Genomic DNA, 19,324 nt, shown 5'->3' with positions numbered 1-19,324 from the left:
CCAGTGGATACAGCAATGTTATCCAGGGACAGACCCAATTCATTCAACTGTGCCTGGATACAAAGGCCAAATAGAGCAATGGCAGACTACTGAGGAAGGAAAACACAACCCCAGGTGGGATGCTTTGGTAAGGAACAAAGTGTCAAAGCATACAGTAAAGACAGTTGCAAACAGGAGAGGTGCAAGGAAGGTTTATGAGACTCTATGTATAAGCTCTGAACTGGGGAAGTGCAGAAAGCCCTAGTGCAGAACCAAAGTTCTTGATGATGAATGAGATCCAGCATCTTTAAGACTGGAGTTCTTACAGAACAGCGATAGACCAGTGATCCAATGTTGAGTTTCACACGAACAAGGGCACGATATATCTTCAGTACAGAACATCAATCTGCTCTCCAGGTGGTGGAAGAGAGGACACGGAGGATATTCAGTGCTCTTGTACATTTGACCCGTAGCTGCTTTAAGTGTGGTATAAAGGTCAGTTTACGGTCAGAGATAAGCCCCAAGAACTTCGTCTCAGGGACCACAGGCAGCAAAACTTCACCTATACGGAGTTCAGGATCAGGGTGAATACACCGTTGGCAGCAAAAGTGCATGCTAACGGTTTAAGAGAGAGAGAGAAATTAAAGCCGTTTGCCGTGGTCCACTTCAGTACACAATTGAGGGCAGTTTGTAGTTGCCACTCAACATATCTCATGTTCGACGACTGACACGAGATGTGAAAGACGTCGACATAGAGCCCGTTTGCGTGAGTGAGGGGGAGTTGTTCAGTGATGGCATTAATCTTTATACTGAAAAGTGTGACACTCAGAATACAGCTCGAGAGGCCCCAAGTTCCTGTAGAAAAGAATGGGAAAGTGTCGAACCCACACGAACTTGGAATCTCCTGTCCATTAAAAAGTTTTAATAAACGTGGGTAAATTGCCATGCAACCCATATATATGGAGGTCTCGCAAAATGCCATACCTCCATGTTGTGTCATACGCCTTCTCAATGTCAAAGTATATTGATACAAGATGTTGTCGTTTGAGAAAGGCTTCTCTGATTGATGTTTCAAGTCGAATTAGGTGGTCCGTGATGGATTGCTGTCGTCGGAACCCACACTGGGTGGGCGAGAGGAGGTTGTTTGATTCAAGGAACTAAACAAGATGAACATTAACCATCCTCTCTAAGGTCTTACAGAGACAGCTCGTCAAAACAATTGGACGGTAGTTTGAAGGAATCTTGGGATCTTTTCCAGGCTTAGAGAAAGGTAAAATAATAGCCTGGCACCAGGCATTAGGAAAAACATTCTCCTGCCAGATCCGGTTAAAAATAATTAGAAGAATATCAAGAGAAGCAGGAGAGAGATAGCACAGCATGTCATAGTGTACATTATCAGGTCCAACAGATGTACTGCCAGACTGACAAAAGGCCACTTTCAGTTCCACCAGTGTAAAGGGATGATTATAGTCAAAGAGACAGTCAGTTCAAAAGGAAAGAGGTGAACGCTCTGCCCGAGTCTTGATGGCCAAGAAGGTGGAGGAACAAGCAGAAGTGCTAGATACCCAGCAAAATCTTTCACCTAGAGTATTGGCAATGTTCTGAACATCAGCTACCTCTTGGCCATCAGAGTAAGATTGAGAGAGGGACAGAATTGTAGTACCCACTGACCTTTTGAACCCTGTCCCATATGACCCTGGAACTAGTGGTAGAAGATATGCTAGTTGTGAACTTAATCCAAGATTCCTTCTGGCTTTGACATCTTACCCACCTAGCATGTGCACAGGCCCGTTGGAAAGCGATGTGGTTTGAAAGTGTGGGATATCTACGAAAAGTATCCCAGGCCTGTTTATGAGCCTTCCGTGCCATGTGGCAGGCAGGATTTCACCACAGACGAGGATATCGTGGAAAACGTGTCGAGGTTTTAGGAATACACTGAGCAGCTACGTGTATAATACAGTCAGTTACCGATGCCACACAGTCATCTATTGATGGCTGACTGATGATGGCAGAATCACATTCTGCAAGAGCAGTGAAAGTAGACCAGTCTACTTGACCCAGCTTCCACTGGGACATGCGGGTAGAGTGGCATCAACTGCGGCCTGTCTCTCTCAAAAGTATAGAAAAATGATCACTGCCTCGAGGATTATTGTCAACCCTCCATGAAAAATGGGAAAATAATGAAGGGGAGGAAACCGAGAGATCAATAGTGGTGAAGGACTGACTAGGTGCGTGAAAATAAGTGGAAGAACCAGTATTGAAAAGAGAAAGATTGTGATCATAGAGTACACATTCTACAGAGCAACCCCTCCTACAATAACAGCACTTCCCCAGAGGGGATGATGTCCATTAAAGTCCCCCAGAATTAGAAAGGGAGATGGCAACTGTTCAACGAGAGCATCAAGGTCTGATTGACCATATGTCTCTCCAGAGGACAGGTAGAGAGAACAAACAAGTGATGGTATGACCCAAGGAAGCACGGATGGCTACGTCCTCCAAAGGTGTGTCGAGTGGCAAAGACAGGGTGGGCACATGCTGATCAACCAATAGTGCCACCCCTCCATATACTCGTCCATCACACAGCCTGTTATTTCTGTACAGAGAAAACTGCTGAAAGGTGACTGTATCGTCAGGTTTCTTGTAAGGAAAGACATAGAAGATGATAGGAAGCAATCAGTGTTTTGATGTCATCCAGATTAGAATGTAAACCTCGACAGTTCCATTGTATCAAGGTGACCATTTTTAATGACATGTAGGTGTAGTGGCTGAAGAACCCTTCTGTTTAAGACCATGTCTTTTTTCCTTACTGTCCTTATTCGGAGGAGGTCTATCAAACTCCATGGATCCCACCCTGGGTCAATTGGGCAGGTCTTTGTTGTTGGAAGGGGATTCCAGTGACTGAGTGCACGAACAAATGATTGTTTTGCATCTTGGGGTGGGAGAAAAAGATGTATCTGAAGAAATGCCTGTATTTGAAACCAAAGAATGTGGATCTTGGGGTTTGTTGGAATGTATGGGAGGAACAGAGATGGATGTAGAAGTTGATTCATCAACCTTTTTAACCATGGAGGTCAGAAGGCTTTTCATTTGTTTTGAAAATGATTCTCTCAAAGGCATAGAGAGATCTGTCAACTGTAGTTGTGGAACGAAGTGCAGCAGCATATGTCCCGAGATGAAGTGGAGGACAGCAATTTCCGAGCCTCAGGATAACTAATGTTACAAGTTGTTTTCAAACACTGCACCTCGTTTTCCTCCAACCATTTATGAAAGTAAGAAGGGTGAGAGCCATTGCAGTTGACACAATGTGGGTCTGTGTCACACTCATAGGCATCCTGGTCCTTGCCACCACAACAAGCACATGTCAGGCAACCACAGCATGATGTCTTTGAGTGGCCGAGCCTCTGACATTAGAAACATCAGAGAGGGTTTGGAATGTACAGCTGTACCCTGCAAGTTAGATAACCTGCTTTGATGATGGCAGGTGCACGTGGTGATGTAAATGTGAAAACAAGGATACATTTCGGCAGTGCAACTCCATCTTTGCGAGTGGAGATGCGCCTCACTGCAGAAACTCCTTGAGTGGAGAAACTAGCGAGAATCTCTGACTCAGGGATGTTCTTCAAATCCCTCTCAACAATAACTCCTCGTGATGAATTCAAGGTAGCATGAGGGGTAATTTCTATAGGTACATCCCCAATTGCCTTTGAATTAAAGAGGAGTTCACTGTGTTGGGATGTGGATGTTTCAACCAATATGTCTCCAGATTGAAGCTCCTTTACCGACTTTGGAGAGCCAGCAAGTCCCTCTAGTCCCTTCTGAATAAAAAAAAGGAGGACATCTGCCTTAAAGGTTTTGCTGAAAGAGAATGTAATATAAAAAATGAGGTACGTGCATTACAGATGTTGAAGATTGCTGCTCAGAGACTTCAAGATGTAGTCGTTTACCTATTGACTGTTTTTTCACTATTTTATTTAAATTTTCTGTAGGAAGATCCATAGGAAAAAAGGAAAATTTTGGTACCCACTGACTCCACCCACCATGGAGCCCTACAAGGGGACTCACTACAATGTCATGTAAGGACATAGCAGCAATGCCAGGGTTTCATGAGCACTATACCCAAACACCAGCATCAGGCACAATATTCCACAACACCAGTTGAGAACTTCTAACACTGGTACTTGGTTGACTCTAGCCCAAGTAGACCAGCCGACTGACCCAAGGGAGACCACCCAAAGGCCGCCCGTCTACAGAAATTCAAGGCCAAAGTGGTGTGTTAGGGTTGGATCCCTCAACCATCAGGATCCTCTTCTCCCCTTCATGTTTAGATCCCAGAGAAGGTAACCAGAAAGAAAAGAACCTTCGCTGGGAGGTATCTCCACCACGTACAGGAATCCACGCTGAAAGGGGGATCTAGGGATTTGTTGGAATGTATGGAAGGGACAGTTGATTCATCAACTTTTTTAACAATGGAGGTAAAAAATTTTCATTTGTTTAAAGAATAATTCTGTTGGAGGCACAGAGAGATCCATCTGCATTCCCACTGTAGTAGTAGAATGGCATGCAGCAGCATATATCTGAGATGAAGTGATGGACAGCAACTTGCGAGCCTCAGAATAAGTAACATTGTAAATCATTTTCAAATGTTGCACCTCTTTTTCTTCCAACTAAGAATGAAAGTAGGACAGATGAGAGCCACTGCAATTGATGCAATGAGGGTCCATTTCACACTTGTAGACAATGGTCCTTGCCACTGCAACAAACACGCATCAAGGAACCACGACTTGACGTCTTTGAGTGACCAAACTGCTGATACTGGAAACATCGGAGAGGGTTTGGAAAGTATGGCTGTGTTTTGCAATTAAGATAACCTGCCTTGATGGTGGCAGGTGGACATGGTGATGTAAATGTAAGAATGAGGACATTGGTTGGCATCATAATTCTATCTTTGCAAGTGGATATACACCTCACTGCACCGAGGGGAAAATTTTATGATTGTTATAACAAAATAGCAAGGCACTTTCATGATAACTCAATCTACAAAGAAATACTTCAATAAATCTACCCTTTGATGTTTATGCTGTGATGATAGCTCATTTTTAGACTGAAATATAATAAAATCCTTTTTCTCATGAATGGTGAACATTACTGAATGTCAAGTATGAGTACACAGTTGTAGAAATGTCAGGCAATTCCAGAAAAGACTACAAAAGTCCAATAGCCTTAGCCTTTCACAGCAAGTAGCAGTTATAAGTATTTCTCTTAACATAATTTAATTCAACTCAGCTCCAAATTAACGAAATCACATTTTGTTCAATTATTTCCATCAAGAAAATCTTTCATGTTTTAGATGTTATTAGCAAGTTCTATTTTAAGTTATGATATTAAAATTAAAAATGACTTTAAAGAGCATTATTTACTGTATTAGCAATACAAAAATAAATGAATTTAATGTTAATATGAAATTACAAAGCTAACTTATGAGTAATTTGACTACCTTCAAGAACTGCTAAATATTTAACAATAACAAATTCTCAGAGAAAATGTGACATACCTCGTACATCCAGTGATACACTGGAATTCCTCTTGCCTTTGGCAGCAGAGGCCATTTTCGTTCACACCTGCCTGCTCTAGCAGGTGGTGAAATAAATGCTGAATAGCTGTAAATTCAAAAAACATTAATGTTTAGTTCTAAACATTTCTTTAGTACTAAAACTATATGAATGTGTTATTCTAATCTTGAAAAAAGTAATTTTCACTCAGAAACACAAAACTTAAAAAGTAGCTGTGCATCTACTGTACCTGCATTAATATAAACTTGATTTCATATAATCACAGGATTAAAAATTCAAACACTTGACAGAAAAGTGTTACCTGTTTCATTATAGCAAACATATATATGTTAGGCATACTTTATAAAAATAGGATTTGTATGAGCAATTTGAGCAGCAATCTATCTTAGTCATCATATACTTTTGCTTTAATAAATAAAATATGAAATTTCACTATATTTTAGGCAACAAAGAGTGCTGCTGTTTCTCACACTTTACCAAAACGTTTCACAGAGATGAAATACAGCTGTTTCAAAATTTTATGCATATAAACATGGTAGTGCCAGACAAATTTAATTTCTATTTTCTTGTACAAAAAGAGTTCAGTATCTTAAATTCTATTTATTTCATCATTTTGAGTTATATATATTTGGTTATTACAGAAATTAAACATTATCTTCCTAACACCTCTCAAATGAGAAAACAAACATATCAAAATTCCCTAAAATATTCCACTTTACAATAATCTTACTTTCATTTCAAAAAACTTTTGCTGGGAAGGGAAAGTTGTACCAAGAACATTTATCGTCTCAGTTACAGAACTCAAAATTCTTTAAATGATATGGGACTCCAGTCTACCAATTTTAAATGCCTTTAAGACTTTTTATTTATAATATTATGGAGCACTGATTTAGCTACACTAACAACCGTTAAGTTTGGTGGTCAGTTAATACTACATTTTCAGTTAATTTTGAAATAATAATTACTGAAAAAGACAGTATCTTCAGAGTTCACCTCTGTAACGGGGAATGTGCTTGTTACAGAGATGTAGCCATAGGGGGAGTCTTTGCAGCCTAGGTTCCCCCTTTAAAAATTTATCAATGTTATTCATCCTACCCTATTCAATCATCATTAAGTTCCACACATCACTAATAGTGTGCTGGTAATTACTTACAAATTAAATTCTCATTAGATCTTGCAGTTACAAATATTCATAACCAGATTGTTTTATTTGTTATTTATTCTCACACATACAATCTGAAAACTTACTAATTCCAATTATTTAGACTGGTATAAACAGGTACAAATTTTTGAATGGGCATGGACATACAACAAATTGTCATTGGGCATGCAAACCACTAGAGATAAATTACACAGAACTACAAAAACAAAAGTACCATGTATAAGAAGTAACCTACAATTCTTATGAAATTTATTATGGTAATCATTAATATGGTATACTTTTTATTACACATTTTTATATGTAAAACAGTTTTTACAAAAAATATAACAAACATGTTGAAATAGAATAATCAAATATATTTTTTTATTTTTGATGTTTTTGTTGATTTTAGTTAAATTTTGTTAATAAGGAATTTAATTTGCATCTTTGTCTTTGTTTTAACCCTCATCTACCTAGCATTTTTTCTTAAAACTTGTCAAAATTGCAAAAAATAAATTTTAAAACACACAAAATTGCTGATATTTTTCATTAACTTTTGAATGTTTTAAATATTTTAGAAGTATTTTCACTAAATAATCCATAATTCAATATTTGCCTGAATTTTATCAAAATGCTCGTCTATCTTTATTATTTTCATGTTCAAATTTTGTGTTCTTGATATAGCCTAGTGCTCTATATTTTAATTTTTTATCTTAAATATGAAAACACTACATTTGCCTTCATTATAATCATTAAAACATTATAATCAAATCTACACTTTACAATGGACAATTTACAGCTGTTTTCATATTCAATTTATATTATTTTAATAAACGTCACAACATAATCAAATGTTTTACACACACATTGTACGTTTCATTATATTTTATTTATTCACTTATAATAATTTTTTTTTATTTTTAAAAATTTAAATTGAATATCTTTCACTTTTTATATTTCTTTAAAATAATTTATCCTTTTCTTGAAATGTAAATGATAAAATAATTACTTTCTGTTTCAGAAAAATGGATATATTGAAACAAAAAAAGAACACACAGAAGCTGTTCTGATTCTGACTTCAAATCTAAAGTATCAGAAGAAATGCTAATATTATCTGCTTCTCATTCCTGTTTACAGCATCAGAAGAGATACCAAGTTGTCATTCTTTTGGCTCTTTGTCTACAACACCAGAAGAGATTCCAGCCAAAGTATCTAAGTTAACAACTTATGACATTGGAAATTATTTGTGTGATGAATTTCCTTCTCCGAAAAAAACGTGGACCCTCTCTCCTGCACTGTTCAAATGGTCATTCTCCATAAAAAAAATAAAAGATCAGAAAAACACAGGTATGTGCTGCAGTCATACACTAACAGATATCCACAATTTGCTCAGTGAAAATCTGGGCATTTTGTTTTGCTAAATGTGTGTACTATGTGAAGTAGATTTCACACACATCAGAATGTATCCTCCCCCTTTCACACTGGTTAAAAAGGGACTGGACAGGTATGGTAGATTAACAGGACCAACAGGTGATTTACAAACTCACTTGAATACTATGTGTCACAAGTTTGCAGAAAAAAGATGTATTATATTATTGCAACAGAGAAGACAAAAAACAGATATTTACAAATAACTGAACTTCAAATATAAGGAAACTGCTGCTGAACAGAAGCAAAAATCAACTGTAAAAACTATTTTATTTTGTGGAGTGAACAATATCCACCTATCAACTTAAAGAAACTTTAAGGAGAAGAAAACTCTGAAGACTGCTGAAATTTTACACAGATGCTGGTAATAATCATCTTTGAAATGAAATAGTGAAGACACCATGAAACACATGCAATACATCAGTTGAAATTCAGAATGATTTAACAACTTAATCAGAAATCAAAGTCAATTAAAAGAGAAATTTATTTCTCAAGAACAACAGCTGGCTTTAACTGTATTTCAGCAGATAACTGATTTTTCTGGCACTAAAAAATTCTTACTATCAAGATAATATTGCATTCACTGATGTTTTAAACAAACTTAATTACTGTGATACCATCACAGGAAATGTCAAAAATAATAATGAGCCAAAACTGATTTGAAATCACTGGAAAAACAACTGCAGAAACTCTCAGTGATTAATATCATTGTGGGGCTTATGCACTAAACTTGTGTTTGGTTTAGTCTTCTAAACATCCTCTAATCTGCAATGTGTATGAAAAGGTTAAAGTCACCAATTTCTTTTCATATTCTTGAAATGGCTAACAAAACCAAGCACTACTACCCACAAATGTCAGAAACGAGATAGGTGGAAGGAGTTATAACACTAGAAAGTTTTATATCTAACTATATGGCAGTGGTAAAAGCACTTATGTCTATCAACACGTGAAATAAAAGCTTTTGACAATTATGGAAGATGCACTTTCCACTTCAAAATAAATAATATTGGTTGCAATTACACAAATGGACTAAAAGCTTTGTCAGAATGTTTAGCATAATTCTGAAATAACAAATCTTATCACCATAGAATTTAGCAAGCTTTTAGTAAACATTTTAAAGTCTGTTGTATACGAAAAAGAATCAACGTAGAGAGGGGAAAAGAATAAAAATATGGTATAAAATAAAATAAAACTGTATTTCTGGAATATCTGCATATTATAATAGACAATTAAAACCATTGATTTGCTTGCATCTGAGGCCTGAGAAAGAACACTAACCACTGGTGTGCCTTTGAAGAGGTAACATGAACTCTGGAATTCATACTGAAGAAGAGTCCACTAAATTCGAGCAGTGAAAAAGACTAATGTGACTGGAACCAAGTGATAAAACTTTAAAATGAAGAAACTGTTTGAATGAAAATAGATTAAAGAAAACCATTCTGTGAGGAGAGTTAAGCCAAATATGAATTGATAAACAAACAAGAAAAAACATCCAAATTTAAGCACTGTGAAATGAGAATTGATGGTATGGTAAAGAAGTAAAGAGGGAGCCATGTGTTATATGAGCGTGTCATGCTCATTCTACTGGAGAATTGATATATGATGACTTGCCTAAGACATGATGGAACTTTACATTTCCAGTAGGTGAGAATAGAAAACTTGGGATGTGTATAAACAAAGGATTGCATGTAGAAGGCAGTACTGAACAAGAATAGCTAATTTTGAAGGCAGAAATAACTACCATACCAAAAAATGAGAAATAACAATATCAATAACCTTGTAAAGAAACAGATGCACTCACTGTTGGTTATAAATAATCCCATCAACAGAAAAAAAGAATGACATGGCAGGGGCTTTTAATGTAGGCTTGACTTTTTTTTTTTAATATATCACTAAAGCAAAAATGATTGAATATTCCACGTTCATATTCTGGCTTTTTAACATCCATATAATATTACCAATTACATAAACACTCAAAAAATTATACAAGAGTAGAAATAAAATGAAAAATGTCCAATTTGGAGCTCAGATGCATCATGTATACATTAATAAATGTTTTAACTATTTTATCTTTGAATAAAGACATTAAAGTTTTGATAATAATTAAATCATATATTATATTTTGATGCCAAATTTATTGACATATACTGATAAAGACAATGCACATAGGATTAAAAAAGTAAAAGAAAGAAAAATTATGCATGACTTTTACATGAAAATCTCTCAATTACCTTTTGTCAGAAAAAGAAACCAATCACATATAATTATTGATGAGAAGAAACCCACATAAAATAATGTATCTCAGAACGGCTAATATGGGTATTTAACACTTTTGTTGATAAGCAGAGAACAACGTTTCAACCTTCCTAGGTCAACAAAATAAAACAAAACTTCATCATCATCAACAAATTTCCTCCAAAAACCATGGAAAAAATTATACGCACACCCCTTGACCAAGAACAAACAACAATAAATCCAAGATACAACAAACTACAAAACCTTATACTGCTGCATACCATATGTTCCTGACATCAGCGAAAAAATAACCAGCATTTGGAAAAAAAACTTATAATGAAACACAACATTCCAGTCAACACCAAATTTATTCAAAAACCAGGTACAAAAAATAAAGTCGATACTGTGAAAAGCTACAATGATAAACACAACACCAACATGATTTATAAAATATAATGCAACAATTGCGACAACTTCTATCTTGGAGAAACAAGCAGAGAAATGGAAACTAGACTCAAAGAACAAAAACCTTCACACATTTTTTAACATTGCAAATCAAATAAACATAGAAAACATCCAGATACTCACAGTAAGAAAACAAATATAAACAAATGCAAAATTAAAGAAATCCTACTTATACAACAACTAAAACCAAAATTAAACCAATATAAAGGGACACAGTTATACCTATACTAATTAATAACCTAACATCCAACTGTAACTGTTTATATTCTCATCCCTAAGATGTGCCTGTCAAGAATCAGTTGCAAATTCTTTGTTAACCTGAAGATGACATAAAAAGGTCAAAACATTGTTCTCTGCTTATCAATAAAAGTGTTAATACCCACAGCAGCCATTCTGGGATACATTCACACATAAACAAGTTTTGAACACTGTAGCATATCTGATATTAGCATTTAATGTGGATTTAAACATAACACTAGCTTAAAAAAAACAATACCAATCATAAGAAAACTTTTCCTTTATACACATTTTTAATTAACCCTTTTTACAACAGGCTCAGTATAATATACAAGTTCACACACACACTTGCACATGGTTAAGTATTTACCCAATAACTTTTGATACCTTATCTGTACCTTCACAAAGTTTGGCAGACTTTCTGTAAAGGAAACATGTTTTTTGTACAAAAAATCAGATTTTTAATGAAATATTGTTACTAGAGGTTTGTGAAAATATCAAGTCTGTTTGGTTACTAGTCTGAGTGAACAGTGACTTCATGTTATGATTAAAAACTATCCTTCATCCCAAAAATCTCAAGTATTTGTGTAATCTCTAAAATCTCCCAAATACATTTCAAATGTTTGTTTTCAGTAGGACTTTATATTTCATGTATTTTCTATACTCTAAGAGGGGTCTGTCAACCAACTGACCTTGTAAACATCATAAAAAATTAAGAAATATTATTTTTTTTTCATGCTAGAATGACAATGTAACACTAAAATACAAACATTTAGGCAAAGTAGCTTATAAAACCTGTCTTAGCTGGAATCGCACAGTAGGACTAAGTAAACTTTCTGGCTTAGACAGCAAATGTGTATTTCCTTAATTATATATAATTTTTAGTGGAATGTTATACTTGCTTGACTCAAGGGAAGTAAAACATTTGTGAATAAAATTTTATTCTGTTTATGCTATATTTATCAGAATAAGAATAAAAATAGACATTCAAAATATACACAATACAAAATATTAATCAAATTTATTTGAAAAAGTCTCTAATTTCAACTCTTTAGTTTTTTTTAATGGGTTTTCTCATGTGGTTAAAAGAGAACAATTCTACAGCCTTTTCAGAAATTCATTTTCCTCCTTCATTACTGCACACAATTTGATAGAATATTAACTTAACACTTGCAATGAAGCAAAAGTTTCTATTTCCTCACTATCTTTTCCACTTTGTTCATCTTCTGAATCTCTCACACTGTAACCATCTTGCAATTCTATTATAGATTTTAAATCAATTTCATCAGTTTCTGTTAAAACATTCTTGTCAACGTTCACAAAACTGTGTGTTCACAGAATCATCTGCATCAATCTTCTAAATCAGTTTGGACTCCATTAGAATCATTGTAACAAACAATTTCTCCACAATTATCAAGAATAAATCCACAGTTTCAAAAACACTTTATTACACATTCATCTTTTATGCATTTGATTGAATGACTTAAAAATACAATTGCATCTAACACGTCAATTTTCATGGTCATTTCAGATGCTCTCTTACAGTTGTCCATGTTTGTAATAATATACTGAAACATCAATTTTCTGTATTTCAACTTTATACACCATATAATTCCATTATCTAGTGGGTGTGGAACTGATGTTGTACATGGAGGTAGAAAGGCTAAATGAACATTTGAAAGTTGAATTATTTCAAGTCACATTATTTAGGAAAAGTAGAATATTCCTCTTTTTTTTTTTTTGTTCCATTCTTTTGTTTAATTTGTTCAAAAATACCTTGAATACAGCACTTGTCATACACCCTTTATTATTTGCTTTCCTTTCCACAGGAAGTAGATTCTTCCTTATATTTTTGAAACAGTGCAGATTTTCACTTTTACCTATTACCCATGGTTTCTATAGTTTTCCATCAGCAAATGTGACCAAAAGTACAGTCAATCATTCTTTTGAATAGCAACTTCTGGAATAATGATGGCAGAAAGAAGAACAGAATATATTTAACCAATACTGTAACAAAATGTCCTTGAATTTATTATTAATTAAACAAGACTTTATTAATATTTCAAGAAATTAATTACATAAGATATTAATATTTAATCAAAAATATTTTTCTGCCTTAATTCTTCTTGTTGATAGATGAGGTGAGTGAAAGATAGTTTTCCGTTCATGTTACGCAGGTTCCTCCGTATTGAGGGTCGTTTATAAAAGAAATCTTAAAATAATGCTGCTTTCTGTTTCTGGCTTGTATAGGTTTCCTCCCTGTGCAGTTTCTGGCTTAGACAGGTTTTACTGTATATTTATTACTTTTTTATAATAATGTCTTTCTAGTTGTGCCTAACTAACATCACATAACTTACAATGATGTGATACTCATGTTGCCCTATCCAATTATGTAAAACTGACCTGGTCTTGGCTGCATTTTAGTGGATTAGTATCTTGCATTACACAGTCACATTTCAATTATTATACATTATATATGTATATAGATTATTAATATTTACAAATAAAGTAAGCTTATTTTTCTTAAAATTCAGAACAATAAATAAAGAAGTAAAGCAAATAATTATCTCTTCTTGCTATGACCTTTGAACTAGGTTGCTAAGCCTTTTAAAATTTTGCACATGGAGAATAAAGTTTTTAGGCTTTATATATACAGTTGAATAACCAAAAATAAAATCATAAATACCTATACTGATACCATACAATTCCACTATAATTTATCAAACTTAGTAACTAAGCTGTATTTAGGTCTAAAAAATATATGAAATTTCTAGCAGACTAAAGACACAACCCATTTCCTTGAAACTTGTTTGAAAGAACAAGGTAGCCTTCTACCACATTACAATGGCTTAGAAAACCACTAGTGGGAAATTCTTAGCTGTCAGTTGGTTATTTACATTGTGTACAGAAGTAAATATATATAAGGAGCCATTTCCAAAAATGGAAAGATACAAACAGGGTCACTGTGTTTGATTCACTACATAAGTCATATCTCACTAAAAATATATATATATAAGTTCTTATTTTATGCTATAACTTTTGAATATTGGTAATTTCAGCTCCTAATGCATTCAAATCTTCAGACTTAACATTTCGATAACACAAGCATCTAATTCAAACCAGTGCTGCATTTAACTGATCACTTGACTCATAAAAAATCAATATTAGTGTGTTCTTTTAACATTTACTTTTAGATTAAGAAATTAATGAATGTATAATATTAACATTTGCATTATAATCCATGATTTGATACCAAACATACTGGCATAAAATAGTAGTTCAATAAAATTTTGAACGCTTTGTTTGTTTGTTTTGAATTTTGTGCAAAGCTACTCGAGAGCTATCTGCACTGGCCATCCCTAATTTAGCAGTGTAAGAATAGAGGGAAGGCAGCTAGTCATCACCACCCAATGCCAGCTCTTGGGCTATTCTTTTACCAACGAATAGTGGGATTGACCATCACATTATAATGCCCCCACGGTTTGGTGTGACAAGGAATCAAACCCGCAACCATCAGATTACAAGTCGAGTGCTTTAACCACCTGGCCATGCCGGGCTGCCACCATAAGACTGCCATTATGTTTATTTTTTAAATATTCAGTAATCCCCCACTGATCTTACATAAATCATAAAAATATCAAAACTTTTTACTGTCACCAATAAGAGTGTAATCACGTTTTTATTTAAAACATATCATAAATGCATTTTATTTATGCATGTTGCTCGAATAATACATTTAAAACTAATATTAAATACAGATTTGCATTTACAAACATTGCAATTTAACAGAACTAGATGTTTGTAATTTCAAAATATTAAGTCCCTAGCTTTGTACAAGTTAGGAACTCTAATTACTAATATTCACAAGCTAGAATATACAATAAGAACCTTGTATTTTTGTATTTTGTTGTGATATGGCTTATATACTGAATCAAACATAGTATTCCCATTCAATTATTTTTCAAAATGGTCCCTTATATATTCTTACTACAATGCAAGACACGTAAATAATCAATCAAAAGCTTCTCAGCCATTTTAATCCTTGAAGAAACAACCACATTCTTTCAAACCAAAATTACATGATAAGTTGTGTCTAGTCTGCTCCAAGTTTCCTACTCTTCTTTAAATCTATATACATCCAGTTACAGAGCTTAATAAATTACAATGAAATTCTATGGTATCAGTATAGTTACCTATGTTTTTTTTAGTTATTCACCTGTATAAATAAAACCTAAAAATTGTTTTTTTAAAGGCTTAGCAACTTGTATCCAGTTAAAAGGTCACAGCAAGAAGAGATAATTGTTTGCTTTACTTCTAGACTTATTGTTCTATATTTTAAGAAAAACAAGTTTAATAATTCATTTCCAAATAGTAAAACTATTTACATATATAATGTATAATAACTGAGATGTGACTGTACATTACAAAATACTAGTCCACTATAACACGGCCAAGACAATAAAGATTGATGATCAGTTTTATATTAGCGAATACACAACGAGTGCACGTTATGTAATGTTTGCTAGGCATGACTGATAGCTCCATGTAATAAAATATAAATATACAGCACTCCGAGATTTAAGCTACTTAGACTAAATATTTGAATTTTTGTGTTATAATATGTAATCATCCTGGTATGAAAAACTCATGATTTATATTTATTTCCTTTTTTTTTTTATGATAGTTATGAAGTTGGTCAAGTGACAGACCCCACAGAGTATAGAAAATATTACTTAAAACAAATGTTTTAAGTATATTTATGAAGTTTTAGAGATTATGCAAATAATATCTGAGATTTCTGGGACAAAAAATAGTTTTCTCAATCATAACATAAAATAATTTTACACTCAGACTAGTAATGAAACACTATTTTCACAAACAAATCTTTAGCAAAAATATTTCATTCAAAAATCTGATTATTTGTGTACAAAATACTTGTAATCTTTACTAAAAGTACAAGAAATTTTGTGAAGATACACATGCTGTATCAAAAGTTATAATGCAAATACTTAATGTGTGCAAATGTGTGAACAGACCTGTATATTATATCAAGTCCACAGCAAAAAGGGTTAATTTATCTCTAAGTATAAAAAACAGATACATTAGCATATCATTTAACATTACATGATTTTATCAATGCAACCAAATATTCCTAAACAACATTTCCTGTAAAATGATAAGTTTTCTCAGTTCTGTATTAGTTAAAATTGGCAACCACTAATGGACTAAATGGATTTTCTGAACATCACCTTTTACTTTTGCTCCTTCATTTAAACCTATTATTGTGGTGCTTTAACTATTGACAAGCTAGTAAATAAATCTGTAAAATAGTTTTAAATATGTATTATTTCCTTTATATTTATATTAATATATCAGAATGCTTTCTTGGAATATTTAAAACAAATGATGCTACAAACATTAACAGGACACAAGCCAATCCTTATCACTGTTGTATTTCTAAAGGAAGCATGAGGAGGATTTTTAGAAAACAAGTCCTAGCGAGAAAAACGTACACAATAAATTTCCTGTTAAAAAATCTGAATTGCTTACTTTTACCTATTTTAACATGATAACATGCATTCTTAATCTTAAGATGACACAGCAACATCTTCCAGTTTTATCAAGGATTATTTTACCTTTGGAATGTAGTTGTTTTGCAATGTAAATGTTCTGTTTGATTCCTCTAACACTACCAGCTTCTTTAGCTCTTTTTATCCAGACATTTTTTTTTATGCACTGTAACAACAGAAGAAGCTTTATAATATAACAGCTATGCATGTTATATAAATAAACAAATAATTATTGATGACATAAATTCAGCTGTGACATTGAACATACAGGGCAAACTGCATAGCTAAGCAATACAGCCAGCACATAGGATCTTATAACATCACATTTCTGTTGTGGGTTTGCCTGCAATAATTGCATTTTGTAAGCACACCTTTTGAATTTATTTTGGAAGGAAGCACAGTTTACTCTGTATGGATTAAATTATGAAGATGTTTTTGTTGAACTTGTTTTGAATGATGGTGTGTACACTATCATTAATAATAACTGACAACAATTAACATAAAAAAACCAGAAACACTAAGCTTGGAATATGTATTTATGTTTTGCATTTGTTTAATTAATAATTTTAATCATATTAGTTCTTTCTGAATTGTTGCAATAATATACACTTGTATCCTATCAATAGCTGAAAATAATTTGTTACTGCAAAAGTTCATTTGGTTTAAGAACTATTTCCACCAAGAACAGAGGTTAGTAAGGTCTTTAATGGTAAGAGAAAAAATGTTTGATACACAATTTTTTTTTCATGGTCAAGAAATTTGACATGTTTTGTGATATACTGTTAAGATTGTGACTTACTTAAACAGGTGTATTCAGCACAATAACTAGTAGCAAGAAAAACTGAACTTTAAGTTACACAGTATAGTTTATCCAATATCTCTACCATATCAATATCACATATAAAACTTCTACATTAAATGATGAAACAGCACATCAAAAAATGATATATTAGGTATATATAGTTAAAAGAACTACAATGCTAGCATAATTATACAATAAATAATTTATTAAAACAGAAATCAACCTTAATACGACTCTGCATATTTTGGTATTCATATGCCACCACTTCAGAAGTAAGAGTTGAAATTTGATCAAGATGTAAGTTTTAAAAATCTAATTATGATTTTTATATGAAATGGTTATGGTTTATAGTGTTTCAATCTTTCTTTAAAAACTTGGTTAAATATCCTTACAGCCACAGAATGAGAATGTTAACATAATACAGAACTGAGAAACTGTAATATTAATCTACTTCCATTCATTTTGTATGTACATTAAACTTTAACTATTCTTAACCAATTTTTACCCTACTTCTAAATGTGTCAAATGTGTTTGTGTGTGAAGAGGATTGCTAGTGTACCAATTTAATTAATATGTAAATTTGGAAGAGCGACATGTCTGTTTGCATTTTCTGTTCTGCAGTTACAGATAGGTAATGAAATAATTATAATTAACTAACTTAAAAATAGCAACTGACTACCATCAAAGTAAAGAACAAATAGAACTTACAATACAGTTGAAGTAGATAAGAACAAGAAAAGAAACAGCATACTACTAGGCCTATGATGCCACTTCTTATTCCAAAACTATGTGAATATTTGCAACTCAAAGTAAATCAACCTCAGAGTCCTCTTTATTTTTTAATATAAATAAGCCTTGAAAAGAATATTCAAAGATTTGTAATATCAAAATTTACACTATTTATAGCATGAAGTAAGATGTCAAGGGCTTTGTTTTTTATTCCATTTGCCTTCATTTAATGACCAACCAGTTATTAAGTTTATTGTGCTTTAACATACTGAACGCATTTAAAATTTTTGTACATGAGAATGCATCAACTGAAAGAAAAATTCTTAAGAGTAAACCCATTTTTCTATCTCACTTATCACTATCAGACTAATGACTATTCAAACACTTGATGAAAAACAAAGTTTTCAATTCTATTTTTCACTAAACTCAGTTTAACTTACAAAGTGAAAACAGGTTACACATCATTACGAATCAGGAAAATATTACCAGTTTTAAGAAACTTTTATAACAATCACAAATATGCAGTGGCAAAAACTACATATTCACAAAATCAAACTATAATTTCAAAACCTTTAATTTTACAAATTACATTATTTTAGTTACATTAATAATATGTATATATATATAAAACTAACAAATCACCAGATGTCGCTATATCTGCTGTACTTTGGTGGTTTTTTTATTTTGATACAGTATTATTGCAGTTTCATTTTGTGTAATGGTGAATATTATAGTATCCTTAATTAAGGTTATGCAAAAGAAAACTTAAATGCATGCAACATTTGTTACAGAGATAATCTGTTTAGCCCAGCTTTAGCCTACCCTACAATACGCATGACATTGCACCCAATGCAACAGCACTCTCAGTCCCAGCAGCCATGACCGTGCTTCACACACCTCGAGTCGAATGTTATTTAACCTACTTCCCAATTACCGTGTTACAATCACCAGCACTCTTTGACTTACAGACAATATCCTCACCTTTAAAATCAGATTATTCTATATTAATCCAGTCACAATAGGCACTGAAGTTCAAAAACTATTACAAATTCTTAACAGCATTTTGAGTTTATCTCCTAACCATAATTAAGCCACCTCATCATAATGGTTACCTCTTCAGTCGCTTGGCGCCATCAAACACCACAGCGCAACGCACACATGCAGTCAC

General features: G+C 33.2%; 1 protein-coding gene across 6 annotated transcripts in view; it reads right to left on the bottom strand.

Moving 5' to 3' along the window:
- LOC143252199 (uncharacterized) overlaps positions 1–19,320 on the bottom strand; it is a 73,815-nt gene extending 54,495 nt beyond the window's left edge. The window contains exons 1-3 of one of the 6 annotated variants that reach the window (XM_076503952.1): positions 19,138–19,303; positions 16,692–16,791; positions 5,531–5,636 (exon numbers count right to left, since the gene is read on the bottom strand). In XM_076503952.1, coding sequence (XP_076360067.1) covers positions 5,531–5,585 — 55 coding nt within the window. In that variant the 5' untranslated portion in view covers positions 5,586–5,636; positions 16,692–16,791; positions 19,138–19,303. Of the gene's footprint in view, positions 1–5,530; positions 5,637–16,691; positions 16,792–19,137 lie in introns of those variants that run through there. The other 5 variants (XM_076503953.1, XM_076503951.1, XM_076503954.1 and 2 more) reach the window with 5 other exon arrangements.
- Positions 19,321–19,324: the final 4 nt, after the last annotated feature.

The sequence above is a fragment of the Tachypleus tridentatus genome, chromosome 6 (genome assembly GCF_004210375.1).
Source record: "Tachypleus tridentatus isolate NWPU-2018 chromosome 6, ASM421037v1, whole genome shotgun sequence".
In the NCBI taxonomy this organism is placed as follows: domain Eukaryota; kingdom Metazoa; phylum Arthropoda; class Merostomata; order Xiphosura; family Limulidae; genus Tachypleus; species Tachypleus tridentatus.
This window is presented reverse-complemented; position numbering and strand designations above follow the sequence as displayed.